At 38.8% G+C, this 23,344-nt stretch overlaps 1 protein-coding gene across 2 annotated transcripts in view; it reads right to left on the bottom strand.

The window, feature by feature from the left end:
- The window catches only part of ANK2 (ankyrin 2), a 365,935-nt gene that overhangs the window by 114,118 nt on the left and 228,473 nt on the right, over positions 1-23,344 (bottom strand). For both annotated transcript variants that reach the window (XM_075420874.1, XM_075420873.1), the window contains 5 exons: positions 15,027-15,125; positions 10,709-10,894; positions 10,209-10,232; positions 8,040-8,138; positions 6,801-6,899 (listed from right to left, as the gene is read on the bottom strand). In XM_075420874.1, coding sequence (XP_075276989.1) covers positions 6,801-6,899; positions 8,040-8,138; positions 10,209-10,232; positions 10,709-10,894; positions 15,027-15,125 — 507 coding nt within the window. The remainder of the gene's footprint in view (positions 1-6,800; positions 6,900-8,039; positions 8,139-10,208; positions 10,233-10,708; positions 10,895-15,026; positions 15,126-23,344) is intronic.

Genomic DNA, 23,344 nt, shown 5'->3' with positions numbered 1-23,344 from the left:
ACTAAATCCGGCAGAAGCTTTGCAATGAAATTCAACATATGCAGGATCAAACCCGCAAACAGAATTCAAGGCTGTTTAGCACCTGGCAGATTGGGTCAATATAAAGGAACTGGGTGTAACTAGCTTATCTGGGGTTTTTTTCTGCACTGAAACTTCAGAGTCCCCTAAATCAAATCTTTATATGCACAGCTGAGGTATATTTTCATCTTGCTGCCAGTAGGATACATACTCATAATTCCCATTAGCATTACTAAGGGGAGAACATATCCCAAATGTATTTCTAGGAAAGGTATTTATTTGGTATTTCTTTCTGGTTTCTGGCCTTTTGTGCTCTACAGCTTTAATAAATGTGGAAGGTTCACTTTCCCTATCTGCATAGTGACTTTGATGTCATTCTATTTAAAAGAACAGCAAAAGAAAACTAGAATCATGTGAACCCTTGAAAAAATCAGGACAAATCCAGAGAGGAAGAAAAAAGAAGAAAAATACAAGCTAAGAAACACATCAGCTCCACAGGAAAGTCTAGCTAAAACAAAAATAAGAATTAAATCATTAAAAAGCATGATTTCTCCTCTGTTCTTACCTATAATTCCCTCTAAAAGTAGAGACAAAAATTTTCTACCTATCCTATTCTGCCCTGTCATAACTGTTATAAATGCATCATTTACTATCTGTGCACTTTCCAGTAGGTGTATGAAGCAACATGCTTTGCAGCCTTCCCATATAAACCCGTTCTCTTCCCCTGCTTCTTTCTGCCCTGGAGAAAACGACATGTATATTTTAAAATTATTGTATATTTATTACTTCAGATTCTATTTTTGCTTATACATTTTCTGCAGAGACGAAGGAAATTGCAAAGAGAGAGCTAATGTAGTACAAAAATTAGTACATAATACAATGAGGACAAACTGACATTAGCCAGCATCAAGAGACACACTGGTGTACCAAATTAGTCCTCTTTTGCACCATTATCTATTTGCAATGAACCTCAGTGCTCTGAAACCCATTGCAAGAGTTTGCCTATGAAATTTTTTAATCATTTCATTGCTAATCGGTACACCAGGTAAATTGAAGAGCACATGCTGACCAAAAAGTTAAGCACCTCATTTGACAGGACATACAACACTGGGTCAAAGAGACACAGACTTTGAAGCACATATAATGGATATCCCATAAACACAAAGGCCGCCATGCCAGGAGACAAGAAATTCAGCAATTTTATATTTTAGGAATTCCAGTATTTATCTCCTCATTCCAAATGATACGGAACGAAGAGTTAAATGTTTTCATCTTCCAAGTGACATCCTGCACCTGGTGTTCTGTTGTGCCCATGTGTGGTACTCTCCTAGCTCACTCTTTGCAACGTAACCAACAGCTGGGTCACTGTTAGAAATGACACTACAATCCTCTCTGTACATAGGGAAGCCATGAAATTCCACCACTCCTAATATCTTACTAAACGGCTCTCAAAATAGAAGGTAAACTTTTCCCTTTTTTTCTTGAAAAGTGATCACTGGTCATTTTTTAACCTGCAAAATTAATTCTGAATTCTGTGCGTGACTCCTAACGGCAGGACTCAGAAAGATATATTATTGGGTTATTTCACAGTGATTAAAATGCTTTATTTCAGCATACCAGAGAGACTGAGATAAAAAGCAGCTGCTCTTGCGAAAGATTCTTAATGGAAGATGGTACGGGCAGCATCTTAACAGAAAGACGGTTGTGCATATTCAGTGCTCATTCGAGTGAAGACTGACGACAGCACGTGAACATCAAAGGCCAAATTATCAAAGAATTCTTCTAAACTGCTGCTGCATATTCTCATTTTTATAAGGGTGAAATAGAATTTTAGTATTCTGTATGTTAGACACGCAAAATTGTCTAAATTTTCTCCACAAATAAAGGCCTTTCCATTTGTTCATTTTTCATTACTACTAAACCTCATCTCTTTAAAAATGAACAAGGCAAGTCTCCCTATTGCTCTAAGCTGTCAGAGGCTTGGCATAATTAAACACTCTCTAAAGTATTCCTCCAGGTCTGCCATTCAAAGTACGTATTTTAAAAACACAGCAAAAAATATACCACACATTTGCTTGAGTAATAAGATATTAACTTAAATAATTCTAACTAATAGTCACTATCTACATAGCTTGCTTACACAATCTGTGCAACTCCCTTGTAAACATTATATGAATCCACTAAATTTTTTATAGCAAGTATCTGCATTGTGATTAGATATTTATAATCTGACATTGCTTTAGGAATGGCACAAACTGCCAATGAATTATTAGTGCTCTGTGCATGTGTGAATACTAGGAGAAAATGTCACAGCAGCATTACTGCAGGAATAAACCACTGTGAACATAGCATAGTGCCAAGACAGGGTTGGGATCCCACTACAATGGCTTTATGGTAAGAAACCCACTACCTCGTGGAAATAGCAGACAGCTGTGCCTGTTTTGTCAGGATGCATATACACAAAAGGAAACACTATTACAAATAAATCTCAATAGGTTCCCAGAACGAGTGTTATGGGGTGTCTGAAGCACATTCAGCACAAAAATCCCAACCCAACACAAAAACATCTGAGTTCCACCCCCCACAGCTTCCTTCCTTTTCTTTTCCCATTGGTATCACACATCTCTGTGATCGACCTTCCACTTCTTTCAGCTCCAGCTGAGCCTCCTTTCTTTTCTGTGGCCCTTCTCCAACCCAAATGGCATACCAGACTTTCTCTCCATGATTACCACGTCTACTCCCCTCTCCAGCTCCAGCTGCCACGCTCCAGGCACACAACATGTTTACTTTCCCACACAATAAGCTTTCCATTCCAAGACTAGATGCTCTGTTTCATTCCAGGCATTTTTTTTCAACTGGAAATATTCTGGACAAGAGCCTGCAAGAGGAGTCTAAAGAACAGTCCCAGAGCAAGAAAAATTTAATTTCAGTGTTGGCAAGATTCAATAGAACGAACACAAAATGTGTGACAACTTCAGCATCTGAGACTGGTGAATGTGTTCCTCCCCCGCTTCCAAGGGTGTCTGCATAGTCCCACAAAAATGGAAAAGCCAGTAAGGTGACAAAGGTCTGTGAATAAGACTGTGCTTTAAAAGCAAAAGTTCATACAAAAACTAAAAAAGCCCCACATTCTTGTTCTTTTCTTTCAATACAAATTATATAGAGAGATGATAAAGAGATATTACAAGAACTACATTCATAAAGAACACTCCTAAAACTCTTTAGTAGTCAGTGACATTTCAATATCCTGCATATCCTTACTGTTACTACTCTGTCATATCAGAATTTTTTTTTAATAGAAATATATGTATTTTGGCCATGCTGAAAATGCTCTGCTTTTAAATGCTTAAAATAATTCTCCCTGTAATAATCCTTACTATGTTTGAGGAAAGCTGTAAATGCTTTCCTTCTCTAAAAGTGAGAATTGATAATTGCCACATGACTCTTGACCACATGACATCAATTTAATCATAAGTTGAATCTTCCACCATCTTTTAGAGAACAAGTTTCTGCACACTGATTCCTAGCCACAGCCTGCACAACTGTTCTGAAACCCAGCTCCACTGGTCTACCATCGTAAGTCGTACAGGTCAGAAGTTCAGCTAAACTTTAAGATTTTCAACAAACATATGTCACTGAAGTTCTTATTCAGGTAAACTTGTAGAGAATATAGGTTTGACTAAGATTTTAAATATGAAATGTTTTAGCATAAGAAATTTTACCTGTTAATTACTTAGCAAACAAAACTCCAGATAAGGCTTGTAGGTAAACAGAAGTAACACAAACACAGATACAACAGACTGTACTAATAAAAGTATCCCATTAATATCACTGGGAATGGAGTTTACATTTTTGCCTTAGATACAATACGAAAGAGAAATGAAATTCCACATTCTAAAAATTTACTTAGTTAGTGAGAAAAATGGTAAAACTTGCCATAAAAAACTTGCCAGTAAAAAACTTAAGTAACATTATTCTAAAATATTTAGGTGTAGCAAGCAGACGTACTAGGAATTCTACATCTTTACACTCTAGTGAGAGATGCCACAGAATTTCAGCAAATACATTATAAAATGTATAGAAAATTAAAATATGTAATTCCTGCAGAAAGCAGGGCTTTCCTCTGACATGCAACATTAACAATGGAACAGTAGGACACATGCATAATTTACTCCCTTTGAAGAATGTACATTTTAATTTATTTTTTTAGACAATACAGGGACTCCTAATGGATCATTCCAATGGAACATTTTCAAACAAAAAAAGTTTCACAGATTGACTCTGCAAAATTAAGTACTGAGGCTGATTGAAAATCTGTTAGAGTAAGTTTTTGCATCTTAATTTATGCAGCATCAGATGTCATGTAATAAGGCAAGTTAACAATAAACTGAATGCAAGCAATGAGTACTTTTTTAACCAAAGAGTTTTTTCTGATGCAGTATGGAGACCAAGAATAACAGCCCAAGCTATCTAGCAATGTCCTAGTACATTGAATTCCACTTTCTACTGGCAGAATGCAGGTGTTCCTCAGGAGAAATGAAAAGGCGCGTATGGAAAGGCAAGCGTGTTAGTACCGAGGTGGAGGAGGCGGAATTCTGTGCTTTAAGGTACAAAACACATGTATGCGTGGCATGCAACACACAACCTACCTCTTCAATACCCTACATACTCACGGCCATAGCAAAGCACACAAGGCATGCGGACAAAGCAAAGGGAAAAGAAAAAGACACCGAGACGATATAAACAGCTGGCATGAAGACAAGAGCACGCCACAGAGACACTGACAGCAGAACCAAAGCTCTGGAATATCCCCCACTGCAAAGCACACGCAGCCGACCACCACTGTGTGCCCTGAGCAGGGAGAAGGCAGAAGATGCAAGCAAGAGGAGGATGCTGAGCCTGTGCAAACTGGCATATGGGTGTTTTAGGGTACATTTATGGGTTTTCACTGCTATTTTTGTGCTGCCAGTTTTTGAGGTAATGTAGCAGCTGGCAAAGGGCAGGAAGCCAAGACAATGAGAAGACTCTAAAATTAACACCTTCCACCTACATTGGGCAAAGTCCTGTTCTTTCAGTTTCATTCACAACTGCACACCAATCTTTGCAGGTGAAAGGGGGAGGCAATACACCTTAGTCTCTTAAAATCCAAGACGTCCTTTACCATCACCTGTGCCAACCTGTCTAAAACAAGTGTCTAAATACTGAACAGGGAATTGAACAGGAATTAGGCGAATTCAACATTGTCATTCCACAGGCCAAATAGACCATTTCTGTATCACTACTGTGCTTATGAGTATGTGGAACATCCTGACTGCAGCCTATTATTACCATTCCATGCCTCTTTACCGTGAGATTTTAGGCACCTATTGGGGAAAATTTGACCAGGGATGATTTACAGCACACCTTCATGAGAGGCAGCATTTTCCATCATCAGTAATTTAGAGGAACAAAAAAAAAAAAAAAAAACAAACCCAAAAAAACACCACAGCAAGAGAGACATCATTTAATAAATAATCAGAAATCAAATTCATAATCACATATAGAGTTACACAATAATCACGACTGTCTTCCTAGGGTATAAAGCAAGAACTGGTTGATGTAATTAATACCAAAGTAATTGCAGAGATTGAATCAACCACAAGGGTAGTTGACTGCAATATCCTCTACTTTTCTCTACCTTTCCATCTTATTAAACAAAAACTCTTATGCCCAGCTCTAAACTCTGCGTTCTACCACACCCTTTATCACTTGGAGAAATAATTTTGCAGACCAGTGCTTAAAAAGCAGCAGCTTTCAAGAACAAGTCCTGTGCAGTTCAGTTTGCATAAACGACCCATTTGAAATAATTAAATCTGCCCATATAAATTGATGGGTTTTTCTTTTGTCCCGAATGACTGCAAAATCACCCATAAATAAAGAACACAGTATCGGTGTGGCATTTTAACAGGACAACAGGGAGGAGGAAGCCAGTGAGAGTCACCTAATTCTCTATGGTTAGACTAGGGAAGAAGCGAGTGGCTGCTGGCACAGAGTAGGTTACCTGTTCCCAGTATTGACTCCAATAAAAACTGACTGCCAGCCCACCACAGCAGTTTTCTCGAGGCATACTATGACTGGCACAGACATTTAGGGCTCAGAGGACTGAAAGGCTTAGCCGAGTCCAGACCCTCCACTTCCCATTGCTGTGCAGCACGCAGGTTCTTGTGTCACGTGAAGCTGGACCAACTAACAGGCTTACTTCCTCAAAAAGATCAGCTTCATTGGCTTTTTCTTGTATGATGTCAAGTAGATTATACAGGAGCCTAAAGGAAATAGTATTTCTGCCTCCTACTATCACCAATACCTGCCATTCTTTAGTCTGATACCACAGAAAACAGTCTACATTAAACAAATAACAATCTGTAAACTAAAGGTAGGATTCTGATTTTTTTTTTTTAAAAAAAAGGTACAAAAATATTTCTTTACCAATTATTTTTTGAGACAAAATTTAAATTTGGTCCAAGTTTCACAAAGACTACACTTGTGAAGAAGCAATGTTTTAACATTTTTGGAGCTTTTTTTTTTTCTCGAGTCATTTATAACAGCCGCCTCTAATGTCTCACTTTAAGAACAGAGACCAAGACACAACTACTGAAGCTGAATTCCTACCTATGAATCTCGGTGTTCCCAGTTTCTAGCTCAAAACCAAAAATAAAATGAAAAGCAAGCAAGCAAGCAAGCAAAAAATCCCAGTCCATTCCCAAGAAGGGACAACATCATATTCAGGGAACAGAAAGACTCACCCTGGTTTTGGCATCGATTTGCCCTCCGCGATCCAACAAGAGCTTCACCATGTTTGTGTTTCCCCTTTTGGAAGCCACATGCAGTGGGGTGATTCCATTCTACACCATGAAGAGAACAAACAATGAGCATGATGGATTGGAAGGTGTATAATGGTGGTGAATTTGTGTTCGGATCACAAAAAGTTAGACCGTCACATTGTAGAGAATAAACAAAAATGTACTTGAGCATCAGAGCTAGGCACACACCATAAAAGCTAGAGTTAGTAATTCCTTTCTAAGCAAGAATCTTTATTCATTGTTTGGGGTTTCTGAATAAATGAAGCAGCACATCTGCCAAAGCAGCAAACATCACAGTCCCAGAGTCAGACAAATAAACAAACATGTATCAGAGTCCCAATGAGTCAATATTCACAAAACACTGATGCATTTAAATCACTGCAACATACACAGAGCACACAAATGCATGACTCCTACACAAAGGAACCTTCTCAGCGTAACGCCAAGAGCGTAAAGGAGTAGGTCCTGTTTAGGTTGAAAGTCCTTGCAAATGCTTTGCGTGAGGAAAGAGGTAATATTGGCAGCTATTCCAGACTGGCAACAGGAGGAAGTCAGCCTAAAGGCAGAACCCTAAAGTAATTCAAAGTGCGTCTGGCAAAATTAAACTGAAAACTTGTGATCCGGTAGCTATGTTGAGGTACAGATTACCAGAGGTTTTCATGGCACCAGATGCCGTGCTTCAAACTACGCAATGTACAACAGCAAAGAGACTATTATGTAGCTCTGCAGCTGTTTACCATAAAAGACTAGTCATGATTAATTAGTACTTCTATTGTTGCATCTATATAATGTAAATATACCTTCCATTACTTTTTCAAAACATATATGTGAAAATATGAAATTGAAGCAGTATAGTAAATACTGAATACTGAAAAAACCAATAAATCCTATATATAATTTCTGGAGTATGTCTAACTGACAGAAAAGCTGAAGTGAGTTGACACGTGATATCAGCTTTCTGGAGCTAGTCAAAGGAGCCTGTTTCCTTCATCTGGGAACACTGGTCGCTACTCAACTCCCAAGAACTTTGCACAGAGGCAACCTTGAAGAAATATTGCAAAAAAGACATCTTTGAAGACAACAGAACTTCAGCATTACTTTGCTCTTGACTAAGAATTACACAAAGGAACTCCCACTGTTGTAGGCCATCACAACTAAGAAGAGAAAGAAATTCCTCCGTACCCTTGCTGTGAAATCGACTGCAGCTCCTCGGTTTAGCAGAAGCGTTGCCACATTGACATTTCCATAGTGTGCAGCTATGTGCAAAGGTGTAAAGCCACTCTACAAAGGGAAACAGCCCTTATTACAGAAATCATTTTATACAAGATAATCAACTTAACTAGAACTCAATTTTAAAAGTTGGTGGCAAACAAATATATCGTGTCGGTTTTATCCAGTTCACCTATAATATAGCAGAGCCTTTCAGGCAGAGTGCAGTTTTCCTATGAGAACTTATCAAAAGTGCTTCACTCTCATTTCCAACTCAGCCTTCTGAATCAGTGGCCAACAAGAAGAGCAGTTTTCGTTGTAGAAAATATTAATATATTAGCCATTCTTAGAGAAAATAAAGGAAGTTTCCTTATTACAATTTGGAAGCAACATGGATCTTTTGGGCTGCATCTGTTTACTAGGTTTGAATAAATGACCACAAAAGTTGTTGGACTCTTTATTTTACTGCTCTTAGAATCAGAAATATTGACAACATAAGTCTTTTTTTTTTTAAAGCAGTGGTTATTCAATATGTAACCCAAGAATTTGGTGTACATGTGAAACTACTTAGTAGCATAGTATAAGAATCATAATTATTTATACTTATATACAATTTGGATCTCAAAGGATCTGAAGAAACTTTACCATCTATACATCAGAAAAAAAAAATTGCCTCTTGAAACCTGCTCCGGCTACGAGATACAGAATTGCTTGACGACAACATAAAAAAAGATTACTTTTTCAGAAACTAGGACACAGAGCAAGCTTTTAGTCTCATCAGTAATTCAGGTAGAAAGGACCTTGCTTTTGAGGTTTCCCTGAAGAGCTTTACACTGATCTGATCAGATCTTACTATTAGTTACAGAAAGAGAGAAATACTTTTGGCTTCTGGACTATACCATATTTTCAACTAGGTTTCATTTCCTTCAGCGTACAAATCATCACTTTAAACTACTCATGGAATAAAGAAATGTAGGCAGATGTTACACTCTGAAATCAACTTTATTCCCAAAGGATACAGCAATCAGCCCACTGTTTCACCCTAATTCCATTTACTGCCTTGTCAGCCGACAGGTGATCCTGGCCAAAGCAGAGTCAAACACTCATTAAATTCATAGTCATCTTGCTGTGATAAATTACCAGGGAGATGTCTACTGAGGATTGCAGGAACACAAACACAATATTGTGTTAAGCTATAGATTGAATGCATATTGCATTAACAACTACCTGCTTGCGGCCATGTGTTTGCCTGGTGGCAAATGCAAGGTACCGAGAAGCAACGTATGGCCAGTGAAGGAGAGGTAACCGCCTTTGCATTTACCATCGTGAAGAACACGCCCATGGGCAGAAGCCAGAGAGAAGCCTCAGGATTTCCATTCACACCACCGCACATGTGTGCACACACCAAGCGTGAAGCACTTTCACATGGGTGCGGGCATTCAAAATTCAGTCCCTCATCTAACTGAGAAACTCCATTATTTAGAAGCAGACATTCAAATGATGACCACTTTGTTGAAAAGAATTCATTTTCCTAAATGTCACAATAATCTTTAGGGGAGAAATGACAGTTCTAGCTAATCAGACCCATGATATTTAGTGGAAGGGCTTGGAGAGTTGGTATTTCTAGAATTCGTATAAGAAATGTAGTATTATCTACTGCAGGTAAATTCTGATTATGTGCCATCCCTTAAGGACTTTTCAAAACTTTATTGAAAAGATCATAATAAGGACAATGGTAAAAATACGCAGATGCTCTGAACAAGTTTTTACCTTGGAGGATTTGATTATATTTATCATTGTAAAAGAAGGAAAATGAATTTTACCATTATTCTAGCTGAGCCAGACACCTTAATTTAGTTATGCATGTGAGTGCATCTTTATCCTCTTAGCTCCATTACTCGCTGCAGATTTGCTTAAACTTATGTGAACTCTCAAAAGTTTACTTCAATAGTGACACAAATAAAAAGAAATTCTAAGACAAAGGAAGAATAAAAATAGGTTTGCTGAGTCACAAATTTCTGTGTATTAAAAAAGAGTCATATCTTCACTTTTAGTGCTAAATAATAAAGAAATATTGCCACAAAGCAGAGAAAATAATTTAAAGTAACAGAAAGAGTAATTAAAAATTTTTTGTCTCGGTACCTCAGTCGTCCTATTCACCATCATCTGATGCAGCATGGTTTGGGAAAAAGAGGAACAATATTAAAGACTGGCCGCAAAACAAAGAACTATCTTGCTTTTTGAAATGAGTTATGCTGTTAATTATGGAAAAGCCATTCAAGCATGCATTAACTTTAAATACAACCTATGCTCCCATGGGCAACAAACCAGTATCCTATTTAATATGGAAGCAGTGATTCTGCTTCCATTCCAGTGTCTTCTGTTTTACAAACAATGACAGACAGCTGGTTACCAAAGAAATGGGAGGTATAACTAAAAAGCAGAAAAATGAGTAGTTTGTAATTACTGTGTAGCTAAACACTGCAAAAGTAGATATATTACTGGTGATACTGGTCGAGCAACTTGTCTTTCCCCACAGAAGACATTACCTTTAACCTTTCAGATGAAGGAAGTAACGTTTGTCACCCATCAGCACTCAGCCATTTGACTAGCCTGTTACCTCTACGGCAGCATCGTGTTACCTTGGACTGCACATCGGCATTATGGTCGTTCTGCAGCAAGAGCGCCGCTGATTTGGTGTCGTCTTTTCTAGCAGCAATATGCAGAGCTGGTAATCTCACTTTCCCCTTGGTGTCGTTCTCCAGGAGGATGGCCACCGCCTGGTTGTGCCCTTGTTGCAGCGCAACAGCTAGAGGAGTGAAACCATCCTGGTAGAGAAGAAAACAAGATGTGCTCAGTAAGCTGAAGGACGCACAGCTTCAGAGATTTGCACAGCACTGTTCACACATGGAAATTTCATGAGCATATTACCAGTTGTTTTCTACCTCTGCACCACCGTCTCCAGTGAAATGACATCAGAAGCACAACATTTTAACCCAGATATGACTTCAAATATGTCAGAAGCACACTTTTTCCACTTCAAAGGAGTCTTTAAGTCAAGTACAAGCAAAGAATTATTCTACGGTATCTCTCTTAATTACTTCTCATCTTAAAATGGGCCACAAAGCATATTTTTGAGCAATAATTTGGTAAAGATTAGTGAGCACCGAAGAAAGTAGACGTGAAAAATATACAGGGAACCTGTTTCTGAACATCTCGCATCTCTGTGAATAGAAAGCATCTCTTTCAACGTATTTGTTGCTGTTTCCCATTCTAAGTTACACACGGACTATGACTCAAGAAAGCCAGATCCTGTTTGGGAATTTATTCTAATACGAAGCTGGAAAACATTAGATTGCTTGTACTTTTTTTGAAAAACGAAGTCAGAAAAATCTCTCTGCTTTTCATTCATAGTTTGAGCTTTGTTTTAAAATTGTTTTCAAATTGCCTTGCTCCTCCACACATGCCCCAGATTGCCAATGCTTTAAAATGCATCACATGTTCACAACTTGCTACCTCAGCTGAAGTACTGCCTGCTCCCACCTCTTTTATTCTGTCTATAAAACTGAATCTAGCTCCAGTCTTGCATGCTGCCCAAGCACACATGTGCTGTAACCACGTGTTAGATCAGAGGGCAGCTGAACCACGAGGAACAGAGCTGCTCTCTAACTAAGTCTGTGACTAGAGCCATGGTGAGTAACAACGGAAGAAAATGGAAGGTTATAAAACCAACGTCTTCCATGTCTAGGTTAGAAGGAACAACTAAAGAGTTGATTATAGCCAGAAGTGAGAAAACTGACCTAGATACATTGTAAAAGGCGTAGGAACAAGACAGAACTGATTTGGAATAGGAATATGGAAAGATGATAAAATAATAAAGGACAAGCTAGGAAGGAATGAGAGCTAATACTTGCTGAAAGAAACATTTAAAGAATTGCCAAAGCAATTTTTCCCCTTAGTAATCTAATAACGTTCACTCCCTTTTGCATAGAACTGTGGGTAGGTGCGTTGTAACAGCGATACTACTGTGGTTTCTTTCTGTAATAGAGATTAAATTCTGTACAGTGAATTTAAAAAGGGTGAACAGCTGATGAAACAGCTGAACTGTAAAGATAATTCTGAGATTTGGGCTACTTTAGGTGTTGAAATGGCTTAATGCATTTGCCTTTCACCTCTGGGAACATGAGAACAAATCCCGGATTAGAGGTCCTGTGAAACTGAGCTCATCCTTACTCTCATTTTGTATATATATGTATATAAGCGTTAGAGGTAACGAAATATATCCAAAGGCAACACAAGTTTCACAGCTTCAAAGACAAGATCATCCGTTTGATTTGCACCACTTTATCTTCCGTCCTCCTCTAAATGGACACAACTCTTTCTGCATTCCCTCTCCTATTGCTTCTGGAAAGCATGGCTGACCAGAGCTCGGAAAAAGCATTTCATTTCCCCACCTCCCCACATGAGGACAGCCAAGCTTCGATGAAAAACAGAAGGTCCCTCCCCATGTATTTTAGTGGCATCCTCAGTCCAGGCTGCCATCCCACCTTATTTAATATACCATTTCTTCATTCTGTGCATGAGACTAACTCTGGGCACATGCAAAAGTGGACAGTGGCTGAGGCCGTTCTTCACTAACACTCGAGTCACTGAAACCATCACCTCTGCCAGACCTGAAACCAAAACTTATCTAGTTAAGCAATAAAGGGGGCAGGCAGACTTTACTTTCCAAGCTACACAGGTGACAACTGACCTTTCTGATGGCAGAAGACAGACTTGGACTTGGGTTCAGAGTGGGGGGCATTTGATTTTTTTCCTCCCTCTGCCTTTTTTTTTTTAAAAAAAAAAGAGAGACTATACTGTGAGTTCCAGTGATGCCTAGATGTCTGCATTCAGGTAGAGGCCACATTAATTATAACTATCTCAGTCTCACAGTTCCTGTAAACTAATGCCTGAATTTCCAGTGCACCTGATCATCACAGCCAGTAAAAGTTATGGGGAGAAAGGCTGCAAGCAGGTGACTGCGGGCTGTAGCCGAGCTGAGCTCCCGGAGAGACGCAGTTCCACTCTGCTCCATCACAAGGAGTGTGTTTCTGCCACGTTGCCTGGCAATCACACAGGATTTCATGTCTCAGAAAGCTGACATGTAACATGATCACAATATATGCAGGCCACAAGAGGATTATTTCAGGAGCTGTCATCAAATGGTACAGTATCCATTGAAAGAAGGGACAGTAAAGCAGCTGTTAACACTAGCAGTTCGGTTTACAGGAAAGGAGAGCGAGCATAAATGCAGCATCATTTCAAATTCATTCGTTTGTGAAGGCAACTCAGAATGGGTAAGTTTCTATACAGACTAGAAAAAAAGTGATAAACATGAGCAAAAGGTCTGACAGAAGAGGAACTTTCCTATTACTACTTCACATGGCACATCCATTTCCATAGAACAACCACGAAGCCAACACACTTTGCAGCACAGAGCCTGTTCACTCATTCCCTTGGCCTGGAACAAAAGAACATTCAGCAGAAAGAGTACAAGATGAGGAAACAGAACGAGCACAGTCTTCATGACCTAGGAGTTTTCCACATTGTCCTCAAATCCTCTCTATGATTCAGTTCCTCTTGAGACAGAGTTTCCTCTCCCTTACTTTGTTGTCTGCCATGCTTGCACTGAAGTTACTGCAGGTTTACAGCACTGTAGTTAAATCCAGAACCTAGCAATTAATACCATCCTTCTGCGTATTTATACCCACGTGGTCCAGCAGTATAAATAAAGTATCCGAGGAGAAAACACGACATTGCCTGCTGAGATCATTGATATGATCCTTGTTAGTCATTTGATTTCCAATTTACGCTAATCACAGGCAATAATGAATATCTGTAGGTTACACAAAGTCACAGAGCAGCCTCAGAATCAGAGTAACTTAGCTGGTCAAGGAGGTCCAGCTGCCATCTCTCCTCACTTAGGGGAACAGGAGCAGGGGGATGGAATAAGTGACCTCCTGAGGCCCCTTTCTACCGGAATGGTTCTGTGAACCTGGCACCGCAGAAAGCCTACTCCACTCATCACATCTGTGCATGCACTTGCCTGTTTTTCACTCCTCTCTGTGCAGAAAATACTCTGAACTCATCTAAAATCTCAAGACCCAATCTAAAAGGATGCTTGTCAACAACTAACTGTTGATACTGATTGTTTTTATGCCATTTTACGCTATACACAGACACCTTTCTGGACACAGCTTTCATAGTCCTAATTATGCCACTGATGTTATGTTCCACACACTTTTCAGCTGGCTGAGGAAGAAGCTGAAGCAAGCTCCAAACAATCTTCCCCAGAAGACCCCTTACACAGCCAAGAGTGGGAGATACACGCTGTAATATTCTGTTCACCCATTTTTGCCCAGATCTTACAGTGCAAATGAAAAAGCAGCACAAAGATAGCCCTGTTGCTCAGGTGACGGCACTCCTAGACGCTTGAGTTTTCATGAGCTTTGCAGGAGACGTAAATCTGTTCAAATGAAATGTTGTACCTCTCCACTTAGCCTATGATTGATCTACTGTTCACTCCATTCCCCTGACAATACCACCTTAGCCTCCTACAGTTTCTACAGCCCTAGGACCTCTCTTCAAAGCCTCCTTCATTTTTCAGGAAGGAAGCTGATAGGGGAAATGGGAACAAGCTGAAGGTGAAAATCCTGGGCTCACTAAAGTCAGTGGAAATTTCACTGTCAAATGAATCAAGTTGGATTTCATCCCTTGACTTTTCACCACTTTCAGAACACTTCACCCATGTCTTCTGCAAGTGTAAAAGAATGACAAGATTCACAAATACAACTCGTTGAAATGAAAGCATAAAGCTCTCAAAATACTCTGCTTGAAAAATCTTCTGACTTTAAGAGATCTGAATCTAAAGGCAAAGGAAAATAAGAGCATGTGTAAAAAAAGAACAATACACCTCACCTCAGTAGCTGTGCTTTGGTTGGCTCCATTCTCCAGGAGATATTTCACCACTTCGATGTGGTTCTCTTGAGCTGCCATATATAAGGGAGTAAAGCCATTCTAGGAAGAACACATGAGAAAATATTGGAATGAGGAAACAGAATATACCAACAATAATGAACCCCAAATAAATATATGGCTAAAAATGTATTTGTGCTTTTTTAATTGAAATATTTTAAGTATGTAAGTAGAACATCTTTGTATTTTTCAACTTAATATGGCAATGTTTAAAGCCATTTAAACCCACAAAATTCTACATTCTTTCATACTCATTTTCTTTTGACACATATTTTAGGGAAGCAATGGACGCTCTAATTATTAATACAGCTATTCATTGCTGATAACGTCCAGGGACTGTAACACTGACAATAAAGTTTTATGAAAGCTGAAAGTAAAGAAGAGTTTCCTCAGTTTATTACATTAACTTAACCAAAGACGTCACCCCCTGGAGACCATTAAGTCCATACCTCACGACAAGCTGAGTAGAGATGACAAAGGGTTAACATACTACAAGAAATTTTGTAATACATAAAACACTGCAAATCATCAAACGTAAAGGAACGCAACCTTGCAAAGTAACAACTGCATTTCTGACCACACAATTCATCTGTTCCATTAAGTTCATCCATCTGACCATAAAGTTCATCTATCATTTAACTATAAACTTGCCTTAAAATGCCCTAGAGTCCTTAAAAAAAATGGCTCTGGATAATAGAGTCGTTAAAAAAATTCTTTTAAGTTAATCAAACTACAGGCAGATTCATCAGAAACACAAGTCCTTTCTTCCCATTAAAATACTTTGATGCAAACAATTTTAATTTATTAGCCACAAAATCCTTATGAAAGAATGGCATGGAAGTGAGCTGTATGCCTGATGAATAGCTTTCTTCTAAGAGGTTTTAAGGTTGTTAAAAAGGCCTTAAAAATTCTTTAATATTTGGTAGATCCCCATGTAACATAAGAAGATGGCTTGTTTAGCTAGAACATAAATGAGGCTTCAAATATGCAATCTTTTTTTTTTCCTTGCGTGTTATCACAATGAATGATAAGCTTGTACATTTACACAAGCAGTCAGAACTAATGCAAATACTGTAATAACTAAGAACCTTGTTTCATAGAAGCCAATATTCTTCTTTCTAGCAAACTTGCTGTGGAAACATCCCAGTAATTTCCTAATAAAATGAAATCTCATTTTTCAGTCACTCAATAATATATTTGTTTGTAGAACTGATGTCTTTACAACCCCCTCTGCATTTACAAATGTAGAAGCTTGCTCAGGCAATAAACGTCATTTATGTTGTGTACGCCATATGATAATATGTCATATGCATAATATTCTGGCACTTCCATGAACAATCTTGGGATATATAATTAAAAAACGACACCCAGAGAACAGTTAACAGCAGCTCAATGCCAAAACTGCGGGATGTATTTTGAGCCACTTTGCACAGGAGCCTGTCTTTGGCAGGTATTATCCAATATTCTCATTAACAACTTGAACGATGGAACAGATTGCTCTTGTTACAATTACAAACAGCATGAACAAGATGGTCTGCAAGCACACCACACAACAGGATCATAATTTGAAAGGTTCCTGTTACCCTGGAGAAAACAGCTGAAAATGTAATTTAGTAAGGAAAATACAAGTTTCTCCACTGTTGCAGGAAAAACAAACTACATGAACAGTGAACGATGAGTTGAAGAAGAATTCTGCAGAAAAAGTCCTGAAGGTCACAGTGCTTTACCAGAGGGCCACTGGTCAATGAGCTCATTCTGCTGTAATAAAGACAATTATTGCACTAAAATATATCTCCCTCGGGAAGCTATTTTTCTTTGAGAAAAGAGTAGTAATTAGTGTTTTTTCTGTCTGGAAAGGGAAACCTGAAGGAAAACGTGCTAACAGTTCTTTAAAGAGGAGGGTAAAGGTCTGTTCTGCATGTTCACAATGACTAAAGCAAATAGAAAAGCGCATAGTTTACTAAGGTTGCTGGGGAAAAAATTCAGGTTAGACATCATGAAAAGCCTCTTCACAGTAAGGTCGGTCTGCATTGCATTTTGATGGGCAGCTTCCCTCCCCCCAAATCACTGCTAAAACCAGGCAGCAAACTGGAAGCACAAACCAGGCAAACGAGTTAGCCTCTTCCAGACCCACGCCGGGGCTGGGAGGCTGGCGAGTCGGGGGCTGCCCTGGTCTCCTGGCTGCTCCTCAGCCAACTCTTCAGTGTCGGGGAGATGAGGCATCTCCTCACAGCGTCTAATGAAGGAACGCTGTTCGGCGTGTCATTGGGAAGGTGCAGAAGGGCAGGGGATTGCCAGGCATCAGGACTGAGCTGGCAGTAGGAATTATGAACAGACTGGTTCCTTTTTGATTACACTTGTACAGAATAGCCCAGTGAAAACCGCAGGTAACCGAGTTAGCTCATTGTTTTGGTTTTCCTTCCCAGTCCGGAAAGAAACAAAATAGCAACCTATTAGGTATAACTAACAGTAATTTTCCACCTGCCTCATCAGTGTTTTAGTACTAAATTCTCACATAGCAGTTTTTTAAATGGTAATACATGCCATTTATAAAATCCTTATAGCACTGAATATTATATGAATGAATACAAGGATCACACCAACTAATGTATATTTGAGTGAATATGAGAATTTTCAAGCCAGAGTAAATCAATTTGCTTAAAAGCTTTGAAGAATGTCATTTTTTTTTAATCAACTCCAGTCCCTAGTTCTGGAAGAGGATCGGGACAATAAATCCTGGATTAGGAGAGCATAAACTATACCTATATGACTTCATGACCATTTAGTTGAAGTCTCCCAGCAGGATGAAAGACTGTGAGCGCGAAGCCTCCTGGAAGCTGGAGGAAGAAGGCTTCGTCAGTAGGCTCCCTGTGATCAGGCGGCCTGTAGTAGACACCCACAACCAGATTCCCTTTGTTGCCTCTGTCTCTGATTCTTACTAAATCAAACAAGATTTCATTTCATACCTGAAGCTACAGTTATCAGGGGTAAGGAAATTTGTGCAAATAAAATCACAGGGGTTTTTTTTCCTTCATGCTTTATTTATAGTTTAAAACTACTGTATATATTTTCTTAAAATCTAGCTTATTTTGGAAATTGTAGCAGCATGTCAAGGTCTATATGCAAAACTGCCTATATCAGACACACTTTTGTTAAACTAAAATCTCCTTCCCAGTTTCTCATCATTTAGTTTCTAGGAGCTACATGCCAACACTTGGTTTCTCTGCTCTGCTTCTACACCTATTTCAAAGCTCAAGATCCCAGATCTCTGCAAACTGAAGAAAATGTATTTTCCCTAGGCTTTTGCTTCACTACCCCAAACTGCCTTCTACTGAATCCAAGAAATTCTGATTAATGATTCTCCACGGATGTATTGCAAAGGAGACTGACGTCTCCCTTCCTTATTTTAGGATGTGCCATGGGATACAGAAGGTTTATTGGCACAAAGGTGGGGAATCTTTATTTCAATAAATTTTCCTTCAGCTTATGATCCCATACTGTATATACACAGCCCAGAAGTAGCATAAAAATACTGACTGTGGCATTCAAATGTGACCTGGAAAAGGAGAAATGCACTTTATTTTGCTGTTTCTGAAAGCCCAGCTGTGTAATTCTGTCATGTCAGTATGTTTAGGTTCTGTGCATCATCCGAAAAATAGAAATTAATTTTGTAATGATATATAACATTCATTTTCAAACAATGATTTCATCAAAGTATTTGTAGTGAGGACAGAGTACTCAGCTTTCATTATCCTTACAAATATATACTGCAAGATGTTTACTACTATAATATAAAGTTATAATGAGAAATTAACGCTAAACAGAGTATATTTCATACTCTATTCTTTCTACTACATTCACTGATTTACTTGCTAATTTGAGAAAATTAGTAGCTCTCAATGATTCTTCAAGCTATTAATGCAAATTGGCAAGTCTATATATGACTCAGAATTTGTATCGTTAAATTCTGCCCAAGTCCTAATGAAGAACACAGTTTGAAGATGCAGAGGGATTATTAGAGCATTTAGAAAATCATACAAATAGCTATATAGCTTGGTTGAGCTTTATTTTATGGCAGGCTTTCAAGGAACCATACTTTGCATGCAGTACCAAATGATCCGAAGCACACACCTTCCAAACTCTGATTAGCAGCCAGTGCGTTGGAACGAGTAGCCTGCCCGTGCTTGTCCATGAAGATGTGGCCTTCAGTGTCTATATACCTATAGTATCTACATACCATATATCCATATATATATACTCATCCTGATAAGGAAAAGAAAGAAAATAGAGATACATTATCTCTTCCCTCACTTTGCCTCTTCTAAGATGACACGAGAGTCAGCAGCATATCCTGTGATTAAATAGCTACTGTAAACCCAGACAAACATATCTATTTTATTTCAAAGACCTCCAGAAACTGTTTAAGACTGTATTAGAAGATCACTGAGATTACCAGGGAAGATGAGACAACTGACATCTAATGCAATTGTTTACATACAGCAATTACTCATTCCTACTTACTCTTCAAGATGTAATTACCAGTCAGAAGGTCAAAACAATCAGCAGATTGCCTGACCCAGACCGTTCACCTCCTCTGCCTCCATCTTACTGCATGGGGTTTTGGTTTGGTGTTTTGGTAGCCTTCTCTCCCCAGTTTTGCTTCATATCACAGAAATGAAAGTTATTTTCTCAAGATCATAAATGAAAACCAAATTAGTTAGGCTTTTTCTGCAACCTTTACTACAGTTCTGCAACTGCACTTCTCAAGCAACATTCAGAGAAAATTATGCACACAGAATATTGTCCATATAAAAGCTCAGCTTCCTTTGGGTCACTCTAGAGTTTCCTTCACAGGACCCGACACTTTACGTAACCTAAGAGAAGACTTTGCGAAATTGTTCTACCTTCCTCCCCATGCCGCCTCCTCTCTCTGCTCTTGGCAGAATTTAAGCCAGCCCCAAAAAGGAACAGATATTAGCACAAAGGATGAGACAAGAATGAGACAAGAGTGAGACACACTTATATTACTCATGAAACAGCTTACACAGATTATAAAATATTCTGATTTATGGTCATGTGTTAATGTATCATTTTACACAGTAAGATTATGATCATTTCTAGGGCCCTTAAGTTCAATAACTGTTTCAGGACTTTTTCTACTCTTCAGAATACCGCTCAACTTCAACAAGAATGGTAAATTCCTGATTTAAATCTTTATCCAGTGACATAAAATTGATCTCCCTGTCTTCTGCATTTGTCCACAGATATTAGCCTAAACCAGAGACATCTACACCTCACCTTAACAGTTAAAAGAAGGTCTCACTGTTTCCCTTTATCTCAGTCTCCGGTAATGTCCACAGGAGATGAAACAACCACTCCAGCAAAAGTATTCTCTCCCAAGTAGGAGAAGGTTACGCAGGGAAGGAAAAGGACCAGACGCAATGGGCACAAACTGAAACACAAGAGGTTCCCTCTGTGCATCAGGAAAGACTTTTTTATTGTGAGTGTGACTGACCACTGGCACACGTTGGTCAGAGAGGTTGTGGAGTCCCCATCCTTGATGTTCAAAACCCATCTGAACATGGTGCTGGGCAGCCTGCTGTGGGTGGCCCTACCTGAGCAGGGGCGTTGGACAAGATGACTTCCAGAGGTGCCTTCTGACCTCAGAAACTCCGTGATTCAGTGAAAAATCCACCAACAATCCAGACAATTAATTAATTTTAATCAATGAAATTTGAGAGTTACAAATAAATGCAACACTGCAAGCTAAATTAAGAACACATAACTTGGTAGATCAACAACATCACAATTCTGGGAACTTTGTTGTGCATTATGCTCAGAGCATTATTTTCAGCCTGTCTAAAAATAAACTGTTCATAAGAGGATTGTATCTTAGCAGGGGAGATTCTCTGCCTAAAAGGGTGAATTAAGGATAGACCAAGGTACCTACTTTAACTTTTAAATGTCTTTTTTTTTTTGCTAGCTTACATCAAAACCTGGAAGTTTTATATAGCAGTAACTTTACCAATTATTCACATTCCTCTTTTTTTTCCATTAAAATACATTTTCCATAAAACAAACATTTAATCGATAGTCTTTTTCAAGAGAAAAATCTCAGAAATATTTGGACTACTACATGTATATTTATATTCAAGCAAATACGCAATTGTCAAATTTGTGAAGATATGCTAAAGGGAAATTCACAGAATTTAAGTTGCCAGATTGAAGGTACCTAAAGTCGTCTCATTTTGCCATATAGTCAAGGGAAAGTGGGCTACTCCAAAGAAAGAATATTGAAATCAAAAGCCCATCTTGCTCAACTGACAGCTTACGCAGCATGAAATTGAGAATGCAATGGTGGATAGAAGGAGACTACCCTTTATTACATCTATGACTAAAGAGGATTAGAAATAACATGTTTACTGTCAGAACTGGAACTCTAAATAGCGATTAACTGTAAAATACGATATACACTAAAAAAAAAATTCAGACTTTTTTTTGGGGTAAACAACTGTATTTAAATTGCTGTATTTTAGCAGGCTTTCATAGTTGAAAACAACTAAAACTACTGGAAAAGTACTGCATTTTGTACTCCAGTGAGCCTGTAGTGCCAATTGAGCATTCGTATCAGCGCTGCTGAGGAGTGACATGTACTACCTGCAAGCTGCTTGATTTTATCTTTAAATGCCTTATCATAAGATGATCTGTTTGTGTAAAATATACCACTGCAACACTCAGAAAACAGTTTGATATTCCTCTATATGTTCCCCTTGGCACCCTAACAGGGAGTTTGATTCTACCACCCATAAGGAGAAGGGCTGAACCCACACCAGTACAAAAAACAGATTATGCATTTCAGAAACGTAATTCAAGATTCTTTCCTTTTTCTGAGAGAAGTGATTTGCCCCAGCTTCACATCTGGCTCAATCTTGAGAGACTGAGGAAGAATGTGGACTCTGTTCTCTTGTCCTCCTGCCCCTCTGACTGCACTGTTGCGATGCTGACAACACCTTCACACAGGGAATTTTTGTTTTGTCCTATACCCACATTATGAGAGAGAGATTCAGTAAAAACATCTTTTGGATACATCAACAACCAGCTAAATTAAATACTGTGGATTTCTGGTATTGGTGAAAGCACCTTATGTTTTCTGACCAGGCTCTTTCCTCCGTCTTTCACAATGAACAGCACATTGGTATATGTTCATTTTCCTGGGCTACCATTTCCTTTTCTAACAAAGCTGGAAAGTGTTAGTAAAAACGATGACACACAAATTAGATGTAAGCATTTGTGAGCACAGAATTATTTAGTTTGAAGTGGCACATCTGTAAGGGTACAGGAGAGCTTCTGGATTCTGACCTACTGTAAAATGCCCAAACAAGTGGTAGCTAATCAGTTAGGTGACGAGCCTTACATTTGTTACACACAGCAGATGCTGAGGCCCCAATGTCCCGTAGACTGTAAAGATAAAAGCTGAGAAAAGCATTTAGGAAAAAGGCCAGAATTACTAGATTTAGGGAGGCTGGTGATTCTACTTTATTGGCCCAAATGGTTAAACAAACAAAACAATGAAAGAGTATTTACTTGTTTGAGATTACGAATCTAAAATAGATTTGTAATTAATAACTTTTAAAAATGTAGTGACACAGAAACCTACACCGAAAATAGTACCACCCCTTCAGCTGTCTCACTAATTCCCTAGTAATATAAATAGTGTTTTCCACTCTATGCTTACACCACTGCAACAATTACAAAGCCGACAGATAAATGATTTTGTCTGGGTTTGTGATGAACTTGCTAAGTTCATTCACAAGAGATCACACAGAACTCCAGCCGTAGCACTATGCATATGACACCTGTTGCCTCACTGTTACAAGAACCCCTCTCTCAGGAAGTGTATTTTACTGTAAGTCACCTCCCTAGCTCAGATGCCAAATTTAAAGAGCACAAACATTCTATTTTAGCAGCTTCAAATATCACGATTTTCTCTGCAAGGACAGCAAAGCGATAACTGAGCCTGAAACACAGCCATGCAGAGATCAAGATGTTCTGTGCCTTGGAAATATAATTTTTACAAAGAGGGAACCTGTAATAGAAACTGAGCTGATGGAGAATAATGCGAAGAGAACAGATTAGTCATGCACAAGAAAACATAGCCTTGATACTGGGCATGGGTTAGGGCCCAACAGCTTAGCCCAGGGAGAGTCTTGCATTTGAATTCTGTCCAAAACAGCATTTGGGTTATGCCTTCCAAACACGGT

Source organism: Opisthocomus hoazin, chromosome 5 (assembly GCF_030867145.1).
Source record: "Opisthocomus hoazin isolate bOpiHoa1 chromosome 5, bOpiHoa1.hap1, whole genome shotgun sequence".
Lineage (NCBI taxonomy): Eukaryota > Metazoa > Chordata > Aves > Opisthocomiformes > Opisthocomidae > Opisthocomus > Opisthocomus hoazin.
The sequence above is the reverse complement of the archived record's forward strand: the minus strand, read 5'-3'. Positions and strand labels throughout refer to the sequence as shown.